This window comes from Mus caroli, chromosome 2, assembly GCF_900094665.2.
Source record: "Mus caroli chromosome 2, CAROLI_EIJ_v1.1, whole genome shotgun sequence".
NCBI classification, from domain to species: domain Eukaryota; kingdom Metazoa; phylum Chordata; class Mammalia; order Rodentia; family Muridae; genus Mus; species Mus caroli.
The window spans coordinates 60,153,022-60,173,741 of record NC_034571.1 but is presented as its reverse complement, the minus strand read 5'-3'; the positions used below and the strand labels follow the sequence as shown (position 1 = coordinate 60,173,741).

General features: G+C 37.4%; 1 protein-coding gene across 7 annotated transcripts in view; it reads left to right on the top strand.

The window, feature by feature from the left end:
- The window catches only part of Scn3a (sodium voltage-gated channel alpha subunit 3), a 109,421-nt gene that overhangs the window by 55,987 nt on the left and 32,714 nt on the right, over positions 1 to 20,720 (top strand). For 3 of the 7 annotated variants that reach the window (XM_029474076.1, XM_021155989.2, XM_021155988.2), the window contains exons 12-17: positions 3,067 to 3,414; positions 4,448 to 4,580; positions 5,448 to 5,686; positions 12,663 to 12,836; positions 13,853 to 14,209; positions 16,148 to 16,621. In XM_029474076.1, coding sequence (XP_029329936.1) covers positions 3,067 to 3,414; positions 4,448 to 4,580; positions 5,448 to 5,686; positions 12,663 to 12,836; positions 13,853 to 14,209; positions 16,148 to 16,621 — 1,725 coding nt within the window. Of the gene's footprint in view, positions 1 to 3,066; positions 3,415 to 4,447; positions 4,581 to 5,447; positions 5,687 to 12,662; positions 12,837 to 13,852; positions 14,210 to 16,147; positions 16,622 to 20,720 lie in introns of those variants that run through there. The other 4 variants (XM_021156002.2, XM_021156003.2, XM_029474077.1 and 1 more) reach the window with 3 other exon arrangements.

Here is a 20,720-nt window from a genome sequence, read left to right as displayed (position 1 = left end):
AACAGAGGAAAACAAAATGAAGCCAACACCTGTAATTTATGTTCTGAGAGGCATGAGGCGAGGAGAAATGGTCCTTTAGTTCAGCATAAAAGCTTTCTCTAGAAAAAAGCTTGCCACAGCTGCGGGTATTCCCTAACTCTGCCGCTTCTTACAAGGGTGTTATTTTTGGTTTATTTTCTCTGAATACTATTTTTGTTATCTTCTTTTTCTGGTTCTGTTGCCTTGAAAGCTGTACCCACACCCATTATTATACTTTCCACAGAGTGAAAAGAAGTTCAAATAAACTCAAAGATCTGGACCGCCTCTGGAAAATACCCAGACATAAAAGCATGCCAGTTTAAGGCATGTTCAGATATGTTATAGATGTAAAACCATATCATATACTCCCAAGGATTGTAACATAGCAGATTCTCACTTCCAAAGACAGTTTTAGAATACAGATAGATTAAGATTAATATACTTAACCTTCCTAGAAGTTAATGTAAGTTGTACCAGAGAGAAATGTAGTTTATACTTCCCTGGGTACAGAATGTACCTGAGTTTAGAACTGGCTGGAAGGTGGCTTGAAAATCCAAATTACATAATCACATTTACTATGTCTTCACTCTGTGTGTGTGTGTGTGTGTGTGTGTGTGTGTGTGTGTAGCAAAAACATCGGAGAGTGGGTGGTTTATACACATCTGTATTTTGACATATAATCTGGAGGCTGGAAATCCTGGTTTTTGAGAGAGCCTTACCAGTGGAAGGGAAAATGACCTCATTCAGAAGAGATAAAAGGGGAACGAACTCTGTGATGTGCAACTCAGAAAAGCATTAATCTATTCATGAAGGCTCTATCTCTAAAAACTGTCCCATCATGAGATTGTGTTTCCAATAAATGAACTCTTGGCATATATAGTCAAATGTACTCAGAATTCCAAATTTAATTCCTCAGAAATACAGTTTTCAAAGTACAGAGTGATTTGTATGGGAAGTTTCAAAGCTCTTAGCCTCCTATAGCAGATATTTTATTATATATGTCAAGGGTGGGACTAAGTATGTCAGTATTCTTTTTTTTTTGATTTTTAATATTTTTATTACATATTTTCCTCAATTACATTTCCAATGCTATCCCAAAAGTCCCCCATACCCTCCCCCCACTTCCCTACCCACCCATTCCCATTCTTTTGGCCCTGGCATTCCCCTATATTGGGGCATATAAAGTTTGCAAGTCCAATGGGCCTCTCTTTCCATTGATGGCCGACTAGGCCATCTTTTGATGTATGTCAGTATTCTTAAAGTGAAGGACATACCTTTTAACTGGTTTCACACTCTTGTTTGAACTGGGTGCTGTAGAGACACAGTACAGTTTCGGCACACCCTGCAGCTACGGGGTCCTGTAGAGAATTTACTCAACAAAAGACACATTTCAGAAGGAAAAGTGCCTTTTAAGAAGTTCCAAAGGACAAAGGCAGACATCTGGGGAAAGTTATACACATACAGTTAAAAAAATGAGAGCCAAGACAATCAGTCTAGGCTAATTAGGCAGAGAAATAAAAGAGAGAAAACAAAACCAAACTGAATCTGAACCTTTTTCCTGTGTTTTCTCCACTAAGATTATATTTGGTTTTATACTGGAGGAGGAAGTGGTAGCACAGATCAGTTGCTGCCTGTGCCTGATTAGCGAATTAACATATATACATATATGTTAATGCATTAGTATATATTAATCTCTTCTGTTTTGATTTGATTTGTTTTTGAGACACAATCTTGTAATGCTGCAACACAGACTGACCTAAAGTTCTCAATTTTGCTGCTTCTGCTTCCCAAGGGCTAGTACAATAAGCCTGTGCCTGCTGCCATGTTTCAGATGTGGTGTGTGCCTGTGCGTGTGCAGGTGTGTGTGATTATAGTGATGTGAAGAGAGATGTGGGGCAGAGAATAAGAGAACAAGAAAGGAAGCAGAAAGAAATACTATTAATAATGATGGGGAGAGCAATATTCCATTCCAATAATATTCCGTTGCTTGACCAGGCATATTTTTAGAAACTATCACCAAAGTAAGATTAATCCTGAGTTATTTAGTGCAGTTCAAAAATCCATTCAAAGAGTCAAAGAAGGATATAAGCTACATCCTATTTTCTGGTATTAGGGAACAGCTTATCTCTTTATTTGTAAAGAGATGCTTGTCTAGCCAATGCTGAGCAAGGCAGGGTTACATTATCCATCCCAGGAAGGGGAAAAAAAAGTCAAGGAAGACCAAGGTGTCTTGATTTTGAATTACCTAGCTCTCATTACTGGAATTAACATGAAGTCACATGAATCACCTTCATTGGTCCAGTCAGCCCTGTTACATACCTTGGTTCTTTAAGCTAGTGTTAAATTCTTAGGAAGCAGAGTACCACCAAGAGCATTAAAAATCCTCTTACATTTGCTGTGACACATAGACCCTCAGATCAAGTGAATCGCTGATCCTCCTGTTGGAAACAGTTAGAAAAATCTAAAAGATAAGTTCTGTGACACGCTTCCCAGGTGGGTAGAAACAAATGGGTCTCGAGACCTTCCTGGTAGAAGCCAGAGAAGAACACAGATACAATGATATCTTTTTCAGCACTGTAGCTATCAAGGTGATGATTTAAGATTTTTACAATTTGATATAAATCTTTCGAATCTGTACAGTCTCGGGGCCATTTTTTCCCAAGTTGCATGCCTTCAGATCACAGAACTGAGCAGTGAACGTTACCTCCTACTTATATACCCACTCCCCTCCTCTCAGTGTAATAACACTCCATCTCACAGTTGGCGAGTGAAGTGTAGAGGAAGTGCTTGTGAATTTCCTCAGTTGTGAATCAGGAGTCTTAGAGTGGCATGCTTTATAATGAAATGTATCCTGACATTTGCACTGTGGTCTTCAATATAAAAAAAGGAAACCTATGTGTCCCTATGAATTCCATTTACCTGTATTTAAGAAAAAGCTGACAGCGACCCAAAAGCAAACATTTTCTGCAGTCTTAAGATTTTTATTAAACAATTATGTCCCACCCTGCCCCCTGTCCCCGATCTCTTCCTTCCTTGCTTTCTCCTCAGTCTCTCTTGAGTATCCGTGGCTCCCTGTTTTCCCCAAGACGCAATAGCAAAACGAGCATTTTCAGCTTCAGAGGTCGGGCGAAGGACGTGGGGTCTGAGAATGACTTTGCGGATGATGAGCACAGCACCTTTGAAGATAGCGAGAGCAGGAGAGACTCACTGTTTGTGCCGCACAGACCTGGAGAGCGACGCAACAGTAACGTTAGTCAGGCCAGTATGTCATCCAGGATGGTGCCAGGGCTTCCAGCCAATGGGAAGATGCACAGCACTGTGGATTGCAATGGTGTGGTTTCCTTGGTGGGTGGACCCTCAGCTCTTACGTCACCTACTGGACAGCTTCCGCCAGAGGTGATAATACATAAACCAGCTACTAGTGACACTTTACTTCAATTGAAAAAAAAAAAAAATTCCAGGCCTGGGCAGATGAACCTGTTCTGTCATTCTAATTCCTCTAAATGAAAGTGCTTAAAAGTAACATGATTAAGTGATCGAGAAAACAAAACAAAAAACAAACAAGCAAAAAAGCAAAACAAAACAAAACCCAAACTTGATTTGTATGCAACTATCAGCTTTTTAGGTTAAAAGTACTCAAAATTTAGAATCTGAGATAAAGCACAAATCTACAACTTCAGTACATTTATTACAAATACAATATAATGAGCACTTTCACAATCAAATCTTCATTATAAATGTTTCCCTTAAATTATATAATCATCCATCAGGTCTTATTCTGAAATGTTTGTATTCTTAAAATTAAATATTATAATGACAAATGTATTGACGGTGGACAGTTTTAGACATCCGTCTATATTATAGTGCTGTTTGAAAAAAAAATTCCAAAACAAAATGTGTTGATGAAATGGCATATGGAAATAAAGAAATCTCAGGAAAGCACACACATTTCATTGTACATCTGTGTTTGTGCATGGAAAAAATGGCCCATATATGTCAGTATGTCAATATAGCCTCAAAGAAAATAACTCAGCCTTGAGACTATATAATACTATCTAGTTTTGTGGAAAGATTGACCTCCTCACTGCTATAAGTTGAAGAAAAATTTGTATTTGAATGAAAAACTAATTACAGCATGCTTATAAAAAAAATTCCCCCCTAAACGTTGCCATGTTGTTTAAAATGCTTGCGTAAAATAGTTGCTTTATAAAGTTGCATCTAGCCAGTGAGCGCTTGTCAAAGGATCTGTGGTCTTTAAAAGAAAACATGTTAATAGAATATGATAACCTATTTAATATCTTCATGTATTATCACTTGAGATTGTTACCTGAAATAACTTGCACGAAGCATGATTGTCCAGAGAGATGCTATATACTCTTGTGTTGTCAATGGAGAAGGGTGGTTTGAGCCATCAGTATTTGGTTTGCAGGGTACCACCACTGAAACGGAAGTCAGGAAGAGAAGGCTAAGTTCTTACCAGATCTCGATGGAAATGCTGGAGGATTCCTCTGGGAGACAAAGAGCCATGAGCATAGCCAGTATCCTGACCAACACGATGGAGGGTAAGATGCAGACTGTGAGAGTCTACATTGAATTGGCTGTCTGCTCCAAACACAGGTTCTTTTTTTCAGACAGTCTAATGGATTTTCAAGTATAAAATTGTGATATATATATATATATACATATATATACATATATATGCATATATGTATATGTGTGTGTGTGAGAGAGAAAGAGAGCGAGCACATCTTTCATATTGCTTATAAACTTGAGTATTAACCTAGTTCTCTTTCACTTGAATTTTTACTTTGCCTGTAGAGTGGCATTTCTCCCCCTTGATTTCATAGCATTGAAGACTTTTTCTAGTGTTATATTACCCAACAAAGTAAACCCTTTCTTCTTACAGCCTGAGTGTTTAAAGGTCAATGATATCAGGATTAGAGAGGGACAGCAATGAGTCGGACAAAGCCAAGCCTGTGTTCCATTCAAATGAGGATCCTCCAAATGCACCTTTTCCATCATCTGTATTCACAATTGTAAAAATCCTCTAAGAGACACTTGACACAAACATTTGGTGATCTTATTCACTGTTTAAAATTCCCATAAAGTTCTTTTTCAAGTACTATTTGATAGTGATATATTGCATTTTTTGTTTCATTATTACTTATTTTGAGGTTGAATATAAATTAAAGTACTTGCATGTATTAAGAGAAAGTGGGTCAGCATCAGTGTGCATTTTAATGAACATTTTATGGATATCCATATGTAATAAGGTAATATATAATAAGATTGTTTTCTGTACAGTCTATTAATCCCAGTACAATACGTTTCTATGCCCATGAATAAGCATGTTTTATCAAACAATATATTTACCAGAAACATTAATTTTTTTCTGTTATTTAATATTTTTCTTCTTTGTTACCCACCAGAACTTGAAGAATCTAGACAGAAGTGTCCACCATGCTGGTATAGATTTGCCAATGTGTTTTTGATCTGGGACTGTTGTGATGCATGGTTAAAAGTGAAGCATCTTGTGAATTTGATTGTGATGGATCCATTTGTTGACCTGGCCATCACCATCTGCATTGTGTTAAACACACTGTTCATGGCCATGGAGCACTACCCGATGACTGAGCAGTTCAGCAGTGTGCTGACGGTGGGGAACCTGGTAAGTGCTATCAGGGAGGGAGCAAGGTAACAAAGAAAAGCCATCTGTGCTGTCCCGACCTGAAAACTTTATCTTCTTTCTTCACAAGAAGAACCATCTAAAAGAATATTACAGCACCCCTCAGAGAGAATAATTTCATCTGTATTGAGACTGACTATGCAGGACAGGAACTTTGCAGATTCACCATGATACCTAATAGTTAACACCTCCTTACACTGTGAAGGATTGCATACTGGAAATGAAGGCCCAAAGGGAACATGAGATCCACAAGATTTGAATTTACAGGGTCTTCCCAGAACCCATATCCATTGAAACAATAGCCAAAGAATCAATTTCTACTTTTTTTATTAGATATTTTCTTTATTTGCATTTCAAATGTTATCCCCTTTCTTAATTTCCTCTCCTATCCCCTCCCCTCTTCCCCTGCTCCCCAACCCACCCACTCCCATTCCTGGACCTGGCATTCCACTATACTGGGGCATAGAACCTTCACAGGACCTAGGGCCTCTCCTCCCATTGATGACCAACTAGGCCATCCTCTACTACATATACAGCTAGAGCCACAAGTTCCACCGTGTGTTTTCTTTGATTGGTGGTTTAGTTCCAAGGAGCTTGGGGGATACTGGTTAATTCATATTGATGTTCCTCCTATGGGGCTTCAAACCCCTTCAGCTCCTTGGGTCCTTTCTCTAGGTCCTTCAATTGGGACTTTGTGCTCCATCCAATGGATGACTGTGAGCATCCACTTCTGTATTTGCCAGGCACTAGCAGAGGCCCTCAGGAGACAGCTATATCAAGTTCCTGTCAGCAGGCTCTTGTTGGTATCTGCCATAGTGTCTGGGTTTGGTGGTTGTTTATGGGATGTGAATAAGTTAATAATAAGTATCCTCAGTGGTAATCAACCAATGAAAATGTAATTGTTAAAATGCATTTGTAGGACTTTCAGTATGGGAAGGTAAGTGATCGTAAGGAAGACTACATACTAAGATGTATTTTCAAACAAGTAACCTTTCTGGTTTTTTTTCCAGATTTTAAAACGGGCTTCAGTTAATCTGTACTTTCCCAAATATGCCTAGAATTTGGTTTTGACAACATTGACTCGTTCCATTATATTTCAAGATGACTTCTAGTATTCAAAATCATTTTGGCAGCCTATAACATCATCCTTAAGCCTGTGACTCACCAATAGCTCAGTATAGAGTTCATTGCTAATTATAAAGTACTGATAAATGTTTTGCTATTTAATCTTCAGTAGGCAAACATCTGTAGGCTTGTCTTTCTGTGAAGGCTGCTGTATCCCTGCAGGGCTCCAGGGATGGGCCTGACTGGGACAGTAAGGAACTAAAGAAAAGTAAACAAACACATGGACACAGATTTGCTGGGATTTGGTGGAGCAGGCTTTCTGATGGAGAAACTTCAGCTCCCAAAAACTCAGTGCGTTTATTATACAGAGTTGAACAGAGAGGTGAAGTAGTTGCATATGGTTGAACAAGGAGGTAGAGTTCTAACATTCAGGTAAACAACGAGGCAGGGTTATGACCCACAGCTGAACCAAGGAGGCAGGTTTAATCAATCCTAGTAGAGCCAACCTTTGTGGAGGAACAGTCTCTAGACTGTAAATATGGGGTAGGCAGAAACTATGGTAGATGCTTTCTGAACACACTGTCAACCTCATGGACCACATATGCACCAGAAGAAGGCTTTGCCCTTCTTTTGAGCCTCACTCCCAGGATGAGTGCTTTTTTTCCATGGTTCTGAGGCTCGGGTTCTTGACTTGGTGGCTCACATCAACAATACATATTCACTCAAGCCTTCATATACCTTCTTTGGTCGCCCACAGAAGTCCATGGGAGAAAACCACCCAAAGACTTAAATACTTTTATCTGTTTGATTTTGGCTAGCTTCCTCTCTGAAACATTCAGTAGCTGTCAAAATATGGAAAACTGGACTATGAGAGACTTAGACTAATTAAAGATACTGTTTTTTATTAGCTATCTTTTTCATTCATATACAGAAAAATAGACATAAATTTATCCTTATAATTGAATGTGTCAAATCTAGTAGTAATTAATACTTATACTATATGGAAGACAATAAAGTGATAATGAGTGTCCTCTTTTTCCTCCAGTGAATTCTCAATGCGTTTTGTTTTGTTTTGTTTTGTTTTGAGACAGGGTTTCTCTGTGTAGCACTGGCTGTCCTGGACCTGTAGACCAGGTTGGCCTCGAACTCAGAAATTCACCTGTGTCTGCCTCCCAAGTGCTGGGATTAAATCCTCAATGCCTAATGTCCAGAAATGTTTCCCACAAACTATTTGGGATAAATGATTCTTTACTGTAGTTTCTGGGAAGTACTTTTTAACTGGGGCATATAACTCTCCTTTGAGGAGTGATAAATGAAAGTGGATGCTACCTGGATTGTTAAGACATGAAGCCTTTTACATTATTCTTTCTGATCAAAGAGCTCTAGTCAGGGCTTTAAATGCAAGGATCTCCAATTGTGACCAACAAATGTACTCTATGAAACTTTTTCTTATTATTCCTATCAGTTTTGCATTAGAAATCTCCAACCTTTAGGGACATAAAGTCTCTAATGATGACTGTGCCTTCAAAATAGGATTATTAGAAGTAGGCATGCTGGCACACAGTGAAAATCCAAATGATCAAGAGGCTGAGGCATGAAGGATCACGATTCCTAGACCAGCATGGGCTACATGGTAAGATGCTGATTCAAAAGAAAAGAAAGAGAGAGAGAGAGAGAGAGAGAGAGAGAGAGAGAGAGAGAGAGAGAAGAAAACAGGGAGGGAAGATAAATGAAAAGAAGTCCTAAGGCTCTTGATAGTTGGAAAGCATTTTGGAAGTTAAACCTTGAGTCTCATGAGTCTGTTCAGTGTGATGGATGTAAAGGCTAATTGTTTGTAAGTTAGATACCTAATTCCCCAAAATATTAGACTTTTTTTTTCTTCTGCCTGATTCTACTTCTTTCCTACTATCTCTTCCCTAGAGTTTTAACTTAGTAGTTGAGTTGACAGATATTATTAAATTAACATCTTCTTTTTACTATTCCAAGAACACTTGAATGATGGGGATAGACTTAACTCATCAAACACAAAAGATGAAGGACCAAGCCTTGTGAAGGGTGATGATGCAGCTGGGATGCAGAAACTGGTCTTGGGGACAGGGCAAACATTTGTAGCTCACAGGTGATACATCTCACATCATTTAGTAAAAAAGAGATAAATTCCCTTTTGAATTCTGGCACAAAGTTTTCAAGATAGATATGTGTTGAGCATATTTCATAGACAGCCCCTTCTTGTATAACCAGCCTTAGAAGGAGGACTAGGTGTGGCTGTCCCTGAGTAGTCATTCAGGTGGAGGAGGAATTAGTCCCACCAGAAGGAAGGAAAGGGATATTGGGGAGACATTGGCATAAATAGGCATACTTAAAACTCAGCTCAACTTCTCGTACTGTTTGATGCAGGAGAGTATCACCCTTTTCTTCAACTTTAACACCCATAATGCTGTGATGCTGAAATTTTCCTGATTATTTTGTTGGTCACGCCAATCACCCCATTCCTGATATGCTCTGTGGCCTCTATTACTGGTTTCCGGACTCCTTACATCATTTGTGATGCTTTTCACTCAATATTTTTATGTTCCAGCAACATTAGGGATGATACAGTCTGCAGCACAAGCGTTATGCCTCTCTGTGCGCCCAGCTGACACAGATCATTGGCCAAGGATTGCTTTAAGCACTGTGTGGTCACAGCTGAATGGCCATCCTTCCTACCACTTATGAGAATGCTGCCATCATCACTTGAATTTTGTGCCATGTTTAATAGACTCTTCTAGCCACAAAGCTAGAATTGTTAGAGCCACTAGGACTTAGCCTTGTCTTTATTTCCCATATCTACTTGATATGAAAATCCATTATTTTTTCCTTCAGGGTATTTATCTTTTACTCTTAAAAACTTCAAAAATATTTCTGGCATTCATGTCTTGTTTCCTTTATAAGCCCTCTCAGCCACATCAGAGAAGCCTTGTCACAACACCACACAAATACCACACCAAAGTTTATGTATTTAAATAGTTCTCTGCTCATTGATTTCTACATCCACGTTTAGAATGTTCTCACATCTCAAGTCCTATTCTTCCAAGTTCCTCTTCCTCCTCTTTCCCTTCTCCCATGGCATTTAGCCTATGTTAAGCAACTTTACCTTAATTCCTAATAAACTTTCTTACACCAGAAGCGGTGTTTTTTCCATCTTATGTGAATTTCTCAGTGGCAGACCCTGCAACCCTTTTTGGTTTGTGTCTACATTGTAGATTCTCAATAAACCAATGACTGGTTATTTCTACTCCCAAAGAGGCTGCTTCGGGAGTCAGGCTTTCATAAAGATAACAGTCACTTTAGATTCAACCGCCAGTAAGATCGGATTATAACTGTCTCTGTAGATGAATAATATACTCTATGGAAATGTACAATACTCTGAGCTTTGTTCTTTTATTGTTGTAATGGGTGCCATGATGCCCATCTCTGAGGCTGCTGTGCAGGTCAAATGAGGTAATCTGAAAGAATCTAGCAATGTGCCTAGCATCCAGCATGCTCTCACTGAACAGCTTCCTTCCTCCTACATGCACATCATTAACCTCTTGAGCCTTTCATTGAAGTGTTGATGGACAATATTTCTGCTCTTACCCCTTACGTTTTCCCCAGGATATTGGGATGTCGGGTAAATTAAATAAATGAATATTTTCAAAAATTTCCAGAATATAGATGGAAATTGATTTTTTATGGTCTTACAATATTGAAGCTGTTGCATATGTAAGTATAGGGATGATACAGTTTGGATGGTAGGATAATCAGGGAGAAAAGCAGAAGGCAAAAGAGTTTCAAGTCTGAGTCTTAGTGAAAGATTTCATTTGTCCTAAATTATACATCATAGATGATAAATGGCTACACTTCGCTGGGAGTTTATTGAAGCTCCTGATGCATGGTAGTTTTAATAGGCTAGCCTATTGTTTCTCAAATAACTATGTAGTGATTTATAGATGAAACTATAAAAGTGTAGGCAAAATTAAGAACAAAAGACCAGGAAAGGATTATGGACTCTTCTGGCTTGACTTTGATCAAGGAGTTCACCTCTCTGTAGTCTGTTTCTACAATTTATAAATACTACATTTCTGCCCAGATGATTGGATTGATTCAATTTGAGTATCTGGAAACTTCAAAATCCCTGTTGAGTCTCTCTCTGCTACTCCATATTTTATAGGATATTGTCTTTTGGTTTGTTTGTTTGGTTGGTTTTTTGACCATTTTAAAATTCAAGCTCCTAGTATAGAGATCCTATAAACCAGTCTATGCATCATATTATGTTAGAGAAGCTCTACCATAACATGTAACTTGACATTACTAAAACTACAGAAAAATACAACATTACCAGTGCTATTGGGACCTACATACATTAGAAATATTTAATACAAATGCTTGTAATTTTGAAATGAGAATGTTCATTCAAATATTCTTAAGGAGAAGTTTCATGGTGGTATTACATTTTGATGGGGTTCTGGCTTATGCATTTGCTAGCTGCGGTAGAGCTAGCCATCTCAGCAGACCTGAAGAGATTAATTTTGATTTTCTGTAAGAAGATATTGAAGATCCTTTAGCTAAAGAGTTCTTAGCTTGTTTTAAAGCATTTCTATCAACAGGGTGCCTATTTTAAATACTCTCTGCCTCTGAAAGTTTTACAGAAATCAAATTCTTTAGAGTTAGAACTCATTGGAGGTTAAGCTGGGAAGCTATTTGTGGAAAAAAAATCCCATGATGAGCTACTGTATAAAATGAAAATATCATTTTTTCAAAATGTATTCCACAGTGCTTACAGGATATTTTACTTCTCCATGAGTGACACATAACTAACGGCAGCTAATATATGTTTCTGAAATTGGCATTTCCTTTTAAAATATTTGTAAAATTTAAAAATGAGATATTGGTTATCTTCATGCTTTTATAAGAGTGGGTCTGGGTTTTTAAAAAGAAATATGATGTTTTAACATACCAAATGATTCTAGTAAATTATTTTGACAGAGATTCCTCAAGATAAATGTTTATCTGCTTCAGTAACTTTGGCTTTACTACCACAGAATAGACCCTTTACCTATAAAGAATTATGATGACCATTTTAAAAGATTTTGGCAGAAATAATTTCCCAGCCCATCATGTGTTTACGTTGTTATTTCCTGTGGTTTCAATTTTGAAATCAACGTTTCATGTCCTCTCTTTTATTTGTTTCTATTGTCAAATACACATTTCTTCTCTTCTCACCATATTATTCTTAATTATGGATGTGCAACACTGAGAGTATTCTCCTGCTCATTCCAATTAAGTCTGCAGTTCCTTTCTCTATTAATCCATTAACCTTAATTCTGAGGCAGGCAGCCAGAGACCATTGTTACAAAACATTTGTGACAGACACTCTTTTGTTTCAAGAATGTTTGTAAAATGCAGAAACAAGCTGCAGCCCATTAAAGAATACTACAAAATTTACAAGTAAAATGTATATTTTTTACCGTTTTTTAAGTAATTTTTAGACTTACAATAATATGTGGATTTATTCCCATTAATGCATTTTGCACCATTCTTTTATAGTATTACAAAAAAAAGTAAATGTGCTATTTTGTAGACGCTTAATGTACCACAATGGCAATAACACCAGGGCTATTACCCAGGCTCAGATGGGAAACTGTGCGCAGTGAAAGGTTTTAAAGTCTGTTTTCCCTAGAAACCCAGCTGATTTGTTAAGTAAGACAAATCTATTTAGCACAATGCCAGCTTGTGGGGAAAATCTCTAAGTCGATATTGATTTGTTTTGTTTAGACCTCAGATGTTTATATTTGCTATGGTTTAATGCTCTTGGTGAATTCTGCGGCTTCTGTGCTTGGAGCTGCTCTAGTGTTGCTCTCTGGTTCCCCTCCAGGTCTTCACCGGGATCTTCACAGCTGAGATGGTCCTGAAAATCATTGCAATGGATCCCTATTACTATTTTCAAGAGGGCTGGAATATCTTTGATGGAATTATTGTTAGCCTGAGTTTAATGGAGCTTGGCCTGGCAAATGTGGAGGGGCTGTCCGTGCTTCGGTCCTTCAGACTGGTATCTTCTGCTCTCATCTCTCATGAGAATAGCATTTATTTTTAAATGTGTGTTTATAATGTGTATTATAGTTCGTGAAATAGCGTTTTTAATCACACAAGTCAGTATCCCCAGGAAATGAACAACCAGTTAAGGCTACTACGATAAGTATAATCTGTTTTCTAGAATAATAAAAATGATTGAAATATTCCACAATTCAATATGTAGATGTTAAAAAATATATATGCTCCTTCTAAAATGGGTTTATACTCTGAACTTGTTTACATTTTATATCTGTGAGGTGAAGAAAGAAAAAGAAAAAGAAGAAATGCAAATAAAAATGTTGAGCCCCAGTTAATGTCAGGATTTTAATCAATTCAGTTCTTATTGGAGGACCTACTTTAAAGCATGTAGAAGCTGGGGATAGTGGTCATATCTCTAACACCAGTACTTGGGAGGTGAAGCTAGAAGAAGTAGCTTAGATTTACTCTCAGATATATTGTAAGTTTGAGGCTAGCCTGGGCTACATGAAACTGTATCTCATCCAACACATAAAAAAAGTTTGATATATTTGGTATATTAAACAATGATATAACAAAATGTTTAGAATTATAACAAAAATAATTGGCAAAAGTAGCTACATTTTGATATATATATGTATATACATATATATATATATATTTCAAATTTAACATAAGCTTTTAAAAATCGAGTTATCTTACTTCACACCTTTTTAAAGAAGAAAATGTAATTCATATTTTCAACATTCCTTTTCAGTTTCTAGAGTAGAATCTGAAGTGACAGTGGATGCCTTAGCAGTGTCTGTAATTAAAGTAGTAATTTTTCTTAGGTCGATCTAAAATGAAAATCAGTAAATCTAAAATGAGATTTATAAAGAAAAAATGTGCTGAAATGACGACTTGATTTACAACCCTAATATTATTATCACCTTTTTGTTTGGAATCTACATTATGATCGACTCATAAAATAATAGTCTAGTTTCCAAGCGTACTACATTTCCTTTTATTTCATTACAGCTGCGAGTCTTCAAGTTGGCAAAATCCTGGCCCACACTGAATATGCTCATTAAGATCATCGGCAACTCGGTGGGCGCCCTGGGCAACCTGACCCTGGTGCTGGCCATCATCGTCTTCATTTTTGCCGTGGTCGGCATGCAGCTGTTTGGCAAGAGCTACAAGGAGTGTGTCTGCAAGATCAACGAGGACTGCAAGCTGCCGCGCTGGCACATGCATGACTTCTTCCACTCGTTCCTGATCGTGTTCCGCGTGCTGTGTGGGGAGTGGATAGAGACCATGTGGGACTGTATGGAGGTCGCGGGCCAGACCATGTGCCTTATTGTGTTTATGTTGGTCATGGTGATTGGGAACCTCGTGGTACGTATGTACTGCGGATCTGTGTGAATGAGTTTGGGGCATAGGAAATATAATGGTTTAGGCAGTAAATATCCCGCCAATTTACTGCCAGCCACTGAGTGTCAAATCCCCTTGCAAGCAATCACTGAAGAACCGTCTTATTTAAATTCTCTGAGGTCGAAGCTCCCTGTCTGTGACCATCGGATAAAATGTACATGCTATGGAGGATATTAGGCGGAGAGGTGCATTTAAAGCATGTTTGGGGTGGAAAACACTGTTTACTTTTTTATGTCGAAAAAAAATGTATCTTCTCATCTAGGCTCACTGTATCCTGATAGTATTCTCATATGACAATCTCTTTAAACCCTAAAAATTCAACTACTTTTTACATGTCATAATTCACATTGCTTTATTTAAAGGTGTGGGTTAGACAGAAACTCTAAGGACAAGCTTTAAAGAAATAAAGTATTCTACTTTAGCTGTGGTTTCTAATTGCTGTAGGGTACAAAATATGTTCTTATCTGCATTTGCTTTACTAAAAATATTACATTGTAGGATAGACAATTACATGCATACAAACATATATATATATATATGCCAGCATACACAGAAAGAAAGAGACAAGCACATAACAGAGAGAGAGACAGAGACAGAGATGAAGACAGAGAGACACAGGAGGAGCAGATTTAAAATATCTTATTCCTTAGAAGTGGACGGGCAAACTGACTTTAGTTGCTTCCCCACCGCTGAGCCTCCTTAGCTTCAGTTAATCACATTGGATAAAAGGAATAGATTTGAATGCAAAAGAGAACCTAGTGGGGAGAAGTGGGATGGGTAGGTGCAGTAGGGGTGGGAGTGGGGTGGGCGTGGTCAGTGTGTATTGTACACATGAATGAAATTGTCCAAGGACAAATGTAAATTATTTTAAAAGCCCTAACATAAAGGCATGTGTTCCAATACTTACATTCCTAAATCATATATAGTAAGAACCTATATAATAAGGTCTTCCTTTTGAGGGGTACTCTTCAAATAATACTCAGAAGAATAATAGTGGGATATATACACATTCTTTTCTTTTCTTTTGGGGGAGGGGGGCCTCGAGACAGGGTTTCTCTGGAGAAAATTAGATAGCCCTAGATTCAGAACAAAATATGATTTTTAAATAGAAAACAACCCAGAGATCCAAGTTTGCACTTGTTTTCCTACTACATGAGAAAACTCAGTAATTACATTTTAGGCTAAAAAATATCCCTGTGCACAAATATTCTTTTACATCAGACATCATGAGTTATCCCTGTAATAGCTACAGACCACCAGACATCCACCGCTGGGAGTCACAACGACACTCCACAAACCTGAAGAGAGGAGGGATTTACATTAGATGAGTCTGGCTGAACCATAGAACGTTTTAGAATTTTCTCCACTTTCTACACTATTTGAACAACTAAAATTTAAAGTCTGCTTGATGGGAAATGTGTTAACCCCTTGTGTAATTTGCTATCTCTACTGTTACAGATTGTAGCCACTGGACCAAAGACATCTATGTGTCTACCACATACTGGTTTTGTACATATTAGCAGGTTATTCGATGGACAAGCTAGATAACAAAAATGAAATACCAATTTTTTTTTTTTTTGGTGGTATGGCAAAAACCATTGAAAGTGGGATTTTTGTCTTCTCACTGGCGAGTCACAGTAGATTTGATTTAGTTGTTTCTTTTTTTCCCCTTTTATTATCAGTGGAGAGGGGCTTCTAAGTTACCATTCCCCTTTACCACATGTAGACATAATCATGCCCTCCCAATATTGCGTGACTTTAGTGTGGAGCCTGGTGTACACTAATCATTCGAAAGCATTTAATAAAACCACGGTAGCAAAGATCTGTGCTCCATGTCCACCCACGGACTAGCCTTACCCGAGTGTCAGTTTTAACACCGTCCTTTCACTCTTTTGTTTTTAGGTTCTGAACCTCTTCCTGGCCTTATTGTTGAGTTCCTTTAGTTCAGACAACCTTGCTGCTACAGACGATGATAACGAAATGAACAACCTCCAGATCGCGGTGGGAAGGATGCAAAAGGGGATTGATTATGTGAAAAATAAGATACGGGAGTGCTTCCGAAAAGCCTTTTTTAGAAAGCCGAAAGTGATAGAAATCCACGAAGGGAACAAAATAGACAGCTGCATGTCCAATAACACGGGCGTGGTTGAAATAAGCAAAGAGCTTAACTACCTTAAAGACGGTAACGGAACCACCAGTGGTGTGGGTACCGGAAGCAGTGTGGAGAAATACGTAATTGATGAAAATGACTACATGTCATTCATCAACAACCCCAGCCTCACCGTGACGGTGCCAATTGCCGTGGGAGAGTCTGACTTTGAAAATTTAAACACGGAAGAGTTTAGCAGTGAGTCAGAACTGGAAGAAAGCAAGGAGGTAAGCGTGCTTTTCAGTTCAGGCCGACACTTTTTGCATTATCTACACAGTATGGCTACTCTGTATTGTATTTTGCCTGTAGGCGCTTAATCAACTGAAAGTAATGGGTTGGGTGTGTAGCTCAAGGGTAGGATACTTAGCATGCATGACGTCCTTTAGTACCCAACACCACACCCAAAAGCAACTTAATATCGTATGATAATGTTGGAACATCATGAGAAATGGGTAAGTTCGTTTAATTATAACTTTCCATGGGTAATCACAATTTGAGCAATTAACATGTTCATTTTCTTGATAACTTGAAAGCCTGATTTAATATGCAATCCTAAACAAAAGAGATACTATTTAACACATTTTTCCCTCATTAGTTATTTGTTTTAGAAAACTCAATGAACTATATTTTAATGGTGGTATGCCATCACTGTGAAAAATTTACATAGTCTTTATTCACATTTAAGTGTTTTATTTACCATAAGAGTACATTATCTATGAAAATACTTTGTTTACTAGGAAGGGTCAAGCCATACTGATAGTTTTCCTATTAAAGATGAGCAAACCTATGACATTTTCTATATTACCTTAAAAATACTGAAGAGTAACATTTGATGATTATAATGGATCTACAGATGGGAAAATTTCCCTCATATGAGTGGTTGATCGGATGAAAAGAGAAAATTTTCATATGTTATGATTTGAGCTCATTTGGGTCTAATGACAATAGCTTAGTGGCATTACTTCAATATTTTATTATTATTTATTTATGGCCTTTGGATGTAACAGCTGGAGGTTAATCTAGCACAGATGGTGTTATAAAAGATCTCTAGCTGGAGGGAATACCACCAACACCCTAGGAATCAGACCAATGATGTTTGATTCTGTGGATTCTCTTGGAGCTTTTGAAAACCAGTTATACCAAGATAATTTGCTCTAGAAATCCTTATTAGAAGTTTATGGCATCACAACTCACAGTGGTCCCATTGTTTTCATATATTAGAATATGTTTTAAAACTAAAAAACATATGAACAAAATGAAATAGCAATGTTTATTTTCACAGTTGCACACTAATTGTGCATAGCACATCTAATTCACATTGCTCATCCTAGTAGCTAAGACTCAATTCTGGCTTTATTTTCTATCACCTGGCGTAGAATTGACTTACAAAGAAACCCTAGAGGACTAGCAGGCACTCACTGATTACTTTGTCCAATTCGGTCAAAGACAATCTTTATCAAGTGGTTCCCAACAAACTCATAAAGTCATTAAAACTCTATTTAATTGATCTTACAGGCGTGTGTTAAATTCTTAGACGTTTAAGAATGGGAAGGGAGGTAAAATGACAGAAAATTGCAATAGGCCTCATATTTGGGTCACATCGTTAAAAAGTGGAAAGATACTGTTCTCCAAAGGAGAGCCAGGGTTGATAATGAGCTCCTGTTACTAAGGCGAGTGGAGAGCAGGAGACAGGGCAAAGGATGTACTGGTGTGTCTGGAAGCTCCAGACTGCAGCCTTGCAGAGTAAGTCAGAGCTTGGAATTGTCTGCATGGTCACGAAGGAGTGCTCTGAAACAGAAGCAATTAGAAAAGGGTATCCGAGGAACATCTGTTATTAAAGAGTAAAGGACATTAGAGTGAGAGATAATGGAGATTAACTTACACACTGTTATAGCAATGATATGGTGAAATTCTGGGCCAAAATAATAGAGAACCAAGAGTAATTGGCAATTTAACAGACCTCAAGAATCTGAGGAATCAGAAATTGGCAATTCCACTGTCTGATAAGGTCTTCTGAGGAAGGTCACCAGGTTTGTATGGAAAGAATTAGATTTGAGCTTTAAGTTTTGCACATCATATCCATAGATTCTGCATACGAGGGTTCAAGTCTAACTCTGATCAAAAAGATCACAGAAAAATCATGTCTACTGAATAGATACATACTGTTTTCTTATTGTTCCCTAAAAGAATGAAGGGTAATAATTATTTACATTGTATTTTGTACTGTAGATAATCTAGATATGAGAGTATTGTGTAGGTTAATGCATGTACTACAAATAGTAGGCCAATTTATATACAGGACTTGTACATCTGTTGGTTTGGATTTTTGCAGAGTCCTGGAACTGATCCCCTATGGCTAACAAGGGATGGTTGGGTTGAAGGTAACAGTGTTGGTCAGAGTCAGAGGTCAGAGCTAAAATTAGACCAAATAATGGAAGACTTAAAATTATCTGGGTCCCTGAAAATAGGAGAGGTCAAAAAATAATTATAGGGCAAAAATAGGGTAAAGCCAAGGACAAAATTGTCTGACTAGTGTAAGGTCAAGAAAAGACAGAAAAGCCAAAGCTAAATAAAGGAACTTCTATTGCATTAATAACAGAGACTGATGACAGTGGGCTGGTGAAGAATACCTTCATGTGTTTCTTCTGGGAAAAAAATGCTTTTAATATATTTGAAAGCCACCTTAAGATCCACAGATATTTCTTTTGAATGGCTTAAACAACATAAACTTGGAATATTAAAATGTAATTCATCATTCATTGTCAATTCTTGGAAAACATTTGCTTCCCCAACAAAAATTTATTATTGGGTAATTTCTATAATTCTATACCCTTTCAGTCTAATTTTGAGTAGATAAAGTCCAATTACATTAATGACATTTTTAATATATAAATGTTAGTAGGAACATCATACACACATACACACACACACACTTGGTTAGGTTTTGAAATGCTTATAAAAAGCAATATTAAATATTGCTTTGCTATGGAGCTAGTGAGATGCCCCAGAGATTCAAAGCACCTGCTGCTCTTGCAGAAGACCTAGGCTTGTTTCCCAGCATCCACATGATAGGTAACATCTGTCTGTAACTCCAGTTACAAGGGATTTGACACTGCTCTGGACTCCAAAGGCACTGCATGGTTCACATCTATAAGTACAGGAAAAACACTCAGATGTAGAATATAAATTTTTTTAAATTATATTGTTATGAAGATTGGTGGTAGGGAAGTGAGAGAGGATCTGAGGTAAGGGAAGGAATAGGGTCAAAGTTCAATGTGTTAAATTCTCAAAGAATAATCAAAACATTATTATGTATGTTTCTCAATATCACATTCTGCTTCAAATATGATAAATTTTTCATTTATTCAACATTAAGTTTATGTGGATGACAAATTTAAGTTAGTACCACAAAAACCTATCCAAAAGCAATAGGAAAATTCTCGTATATGCTCAGAGACATCACATAACATAGAACTTTAAAAAATAATAGCAAATATTGGTATACTCTAACATTACATTAGGACAGATTTAGCTAAATTCCACATAAGTATACTTCACATATGCACCACCTTGCACAGGCACACACACACAAACACACACACACACACACACACACACACACACACGTGATGCTTTCATTTGTTTTTTGCTAGTTTCTGGACCACAGCTGAAGTATAGCATTGAGTTCTACTTTGGAGAGCATGTGATATCCCTTGGTTTTGCTCACAGAGTAAGCAATCAGTAGGCTGAACACAACAGAGTTTTGTTACATTTATCCTTAAAACTAAAAAACATTTCTAAATTGCATACATTTTTTCCTTTACATTAGGTAGTAAACCAATCAGCTTAGATGGTTGGAAAACCTGAGCTACTCAAGTATTTCCACTCATTTCTGTAATAAAATACAACTAGAAACCGATGCCAGGGATAAACAATCCCTGATATAGGTATAAACTCTAGTATTTTATGCATTATCTAGTGTGTATTTCATAAATGCATTCATCATGTGTGCATGTATATGCCATTTATATAAACAGGCTGGTATGGAAACAAACTCAAAGTTTTGCATGAAAGAATTGAAGACATGAATTTCAAAATACTTCTATTTCTAATTTAGGGAAACTCAAATTTCTGCAAACAGTGTAGCATTCTCTAATGTACCATTCTGGTTTTTATGGTTTCAATGTTCACATAATCATAATAACTATAGATCTTTCTAATTTAATGTTTAAAGGATTACTGGCTTATCTTCCCAAAGGAAAGATTTAAGAGAAATGCTTTCAATGACCATGTTCTTAGCTGAATTCCAAATTCAGTCTAGCACTA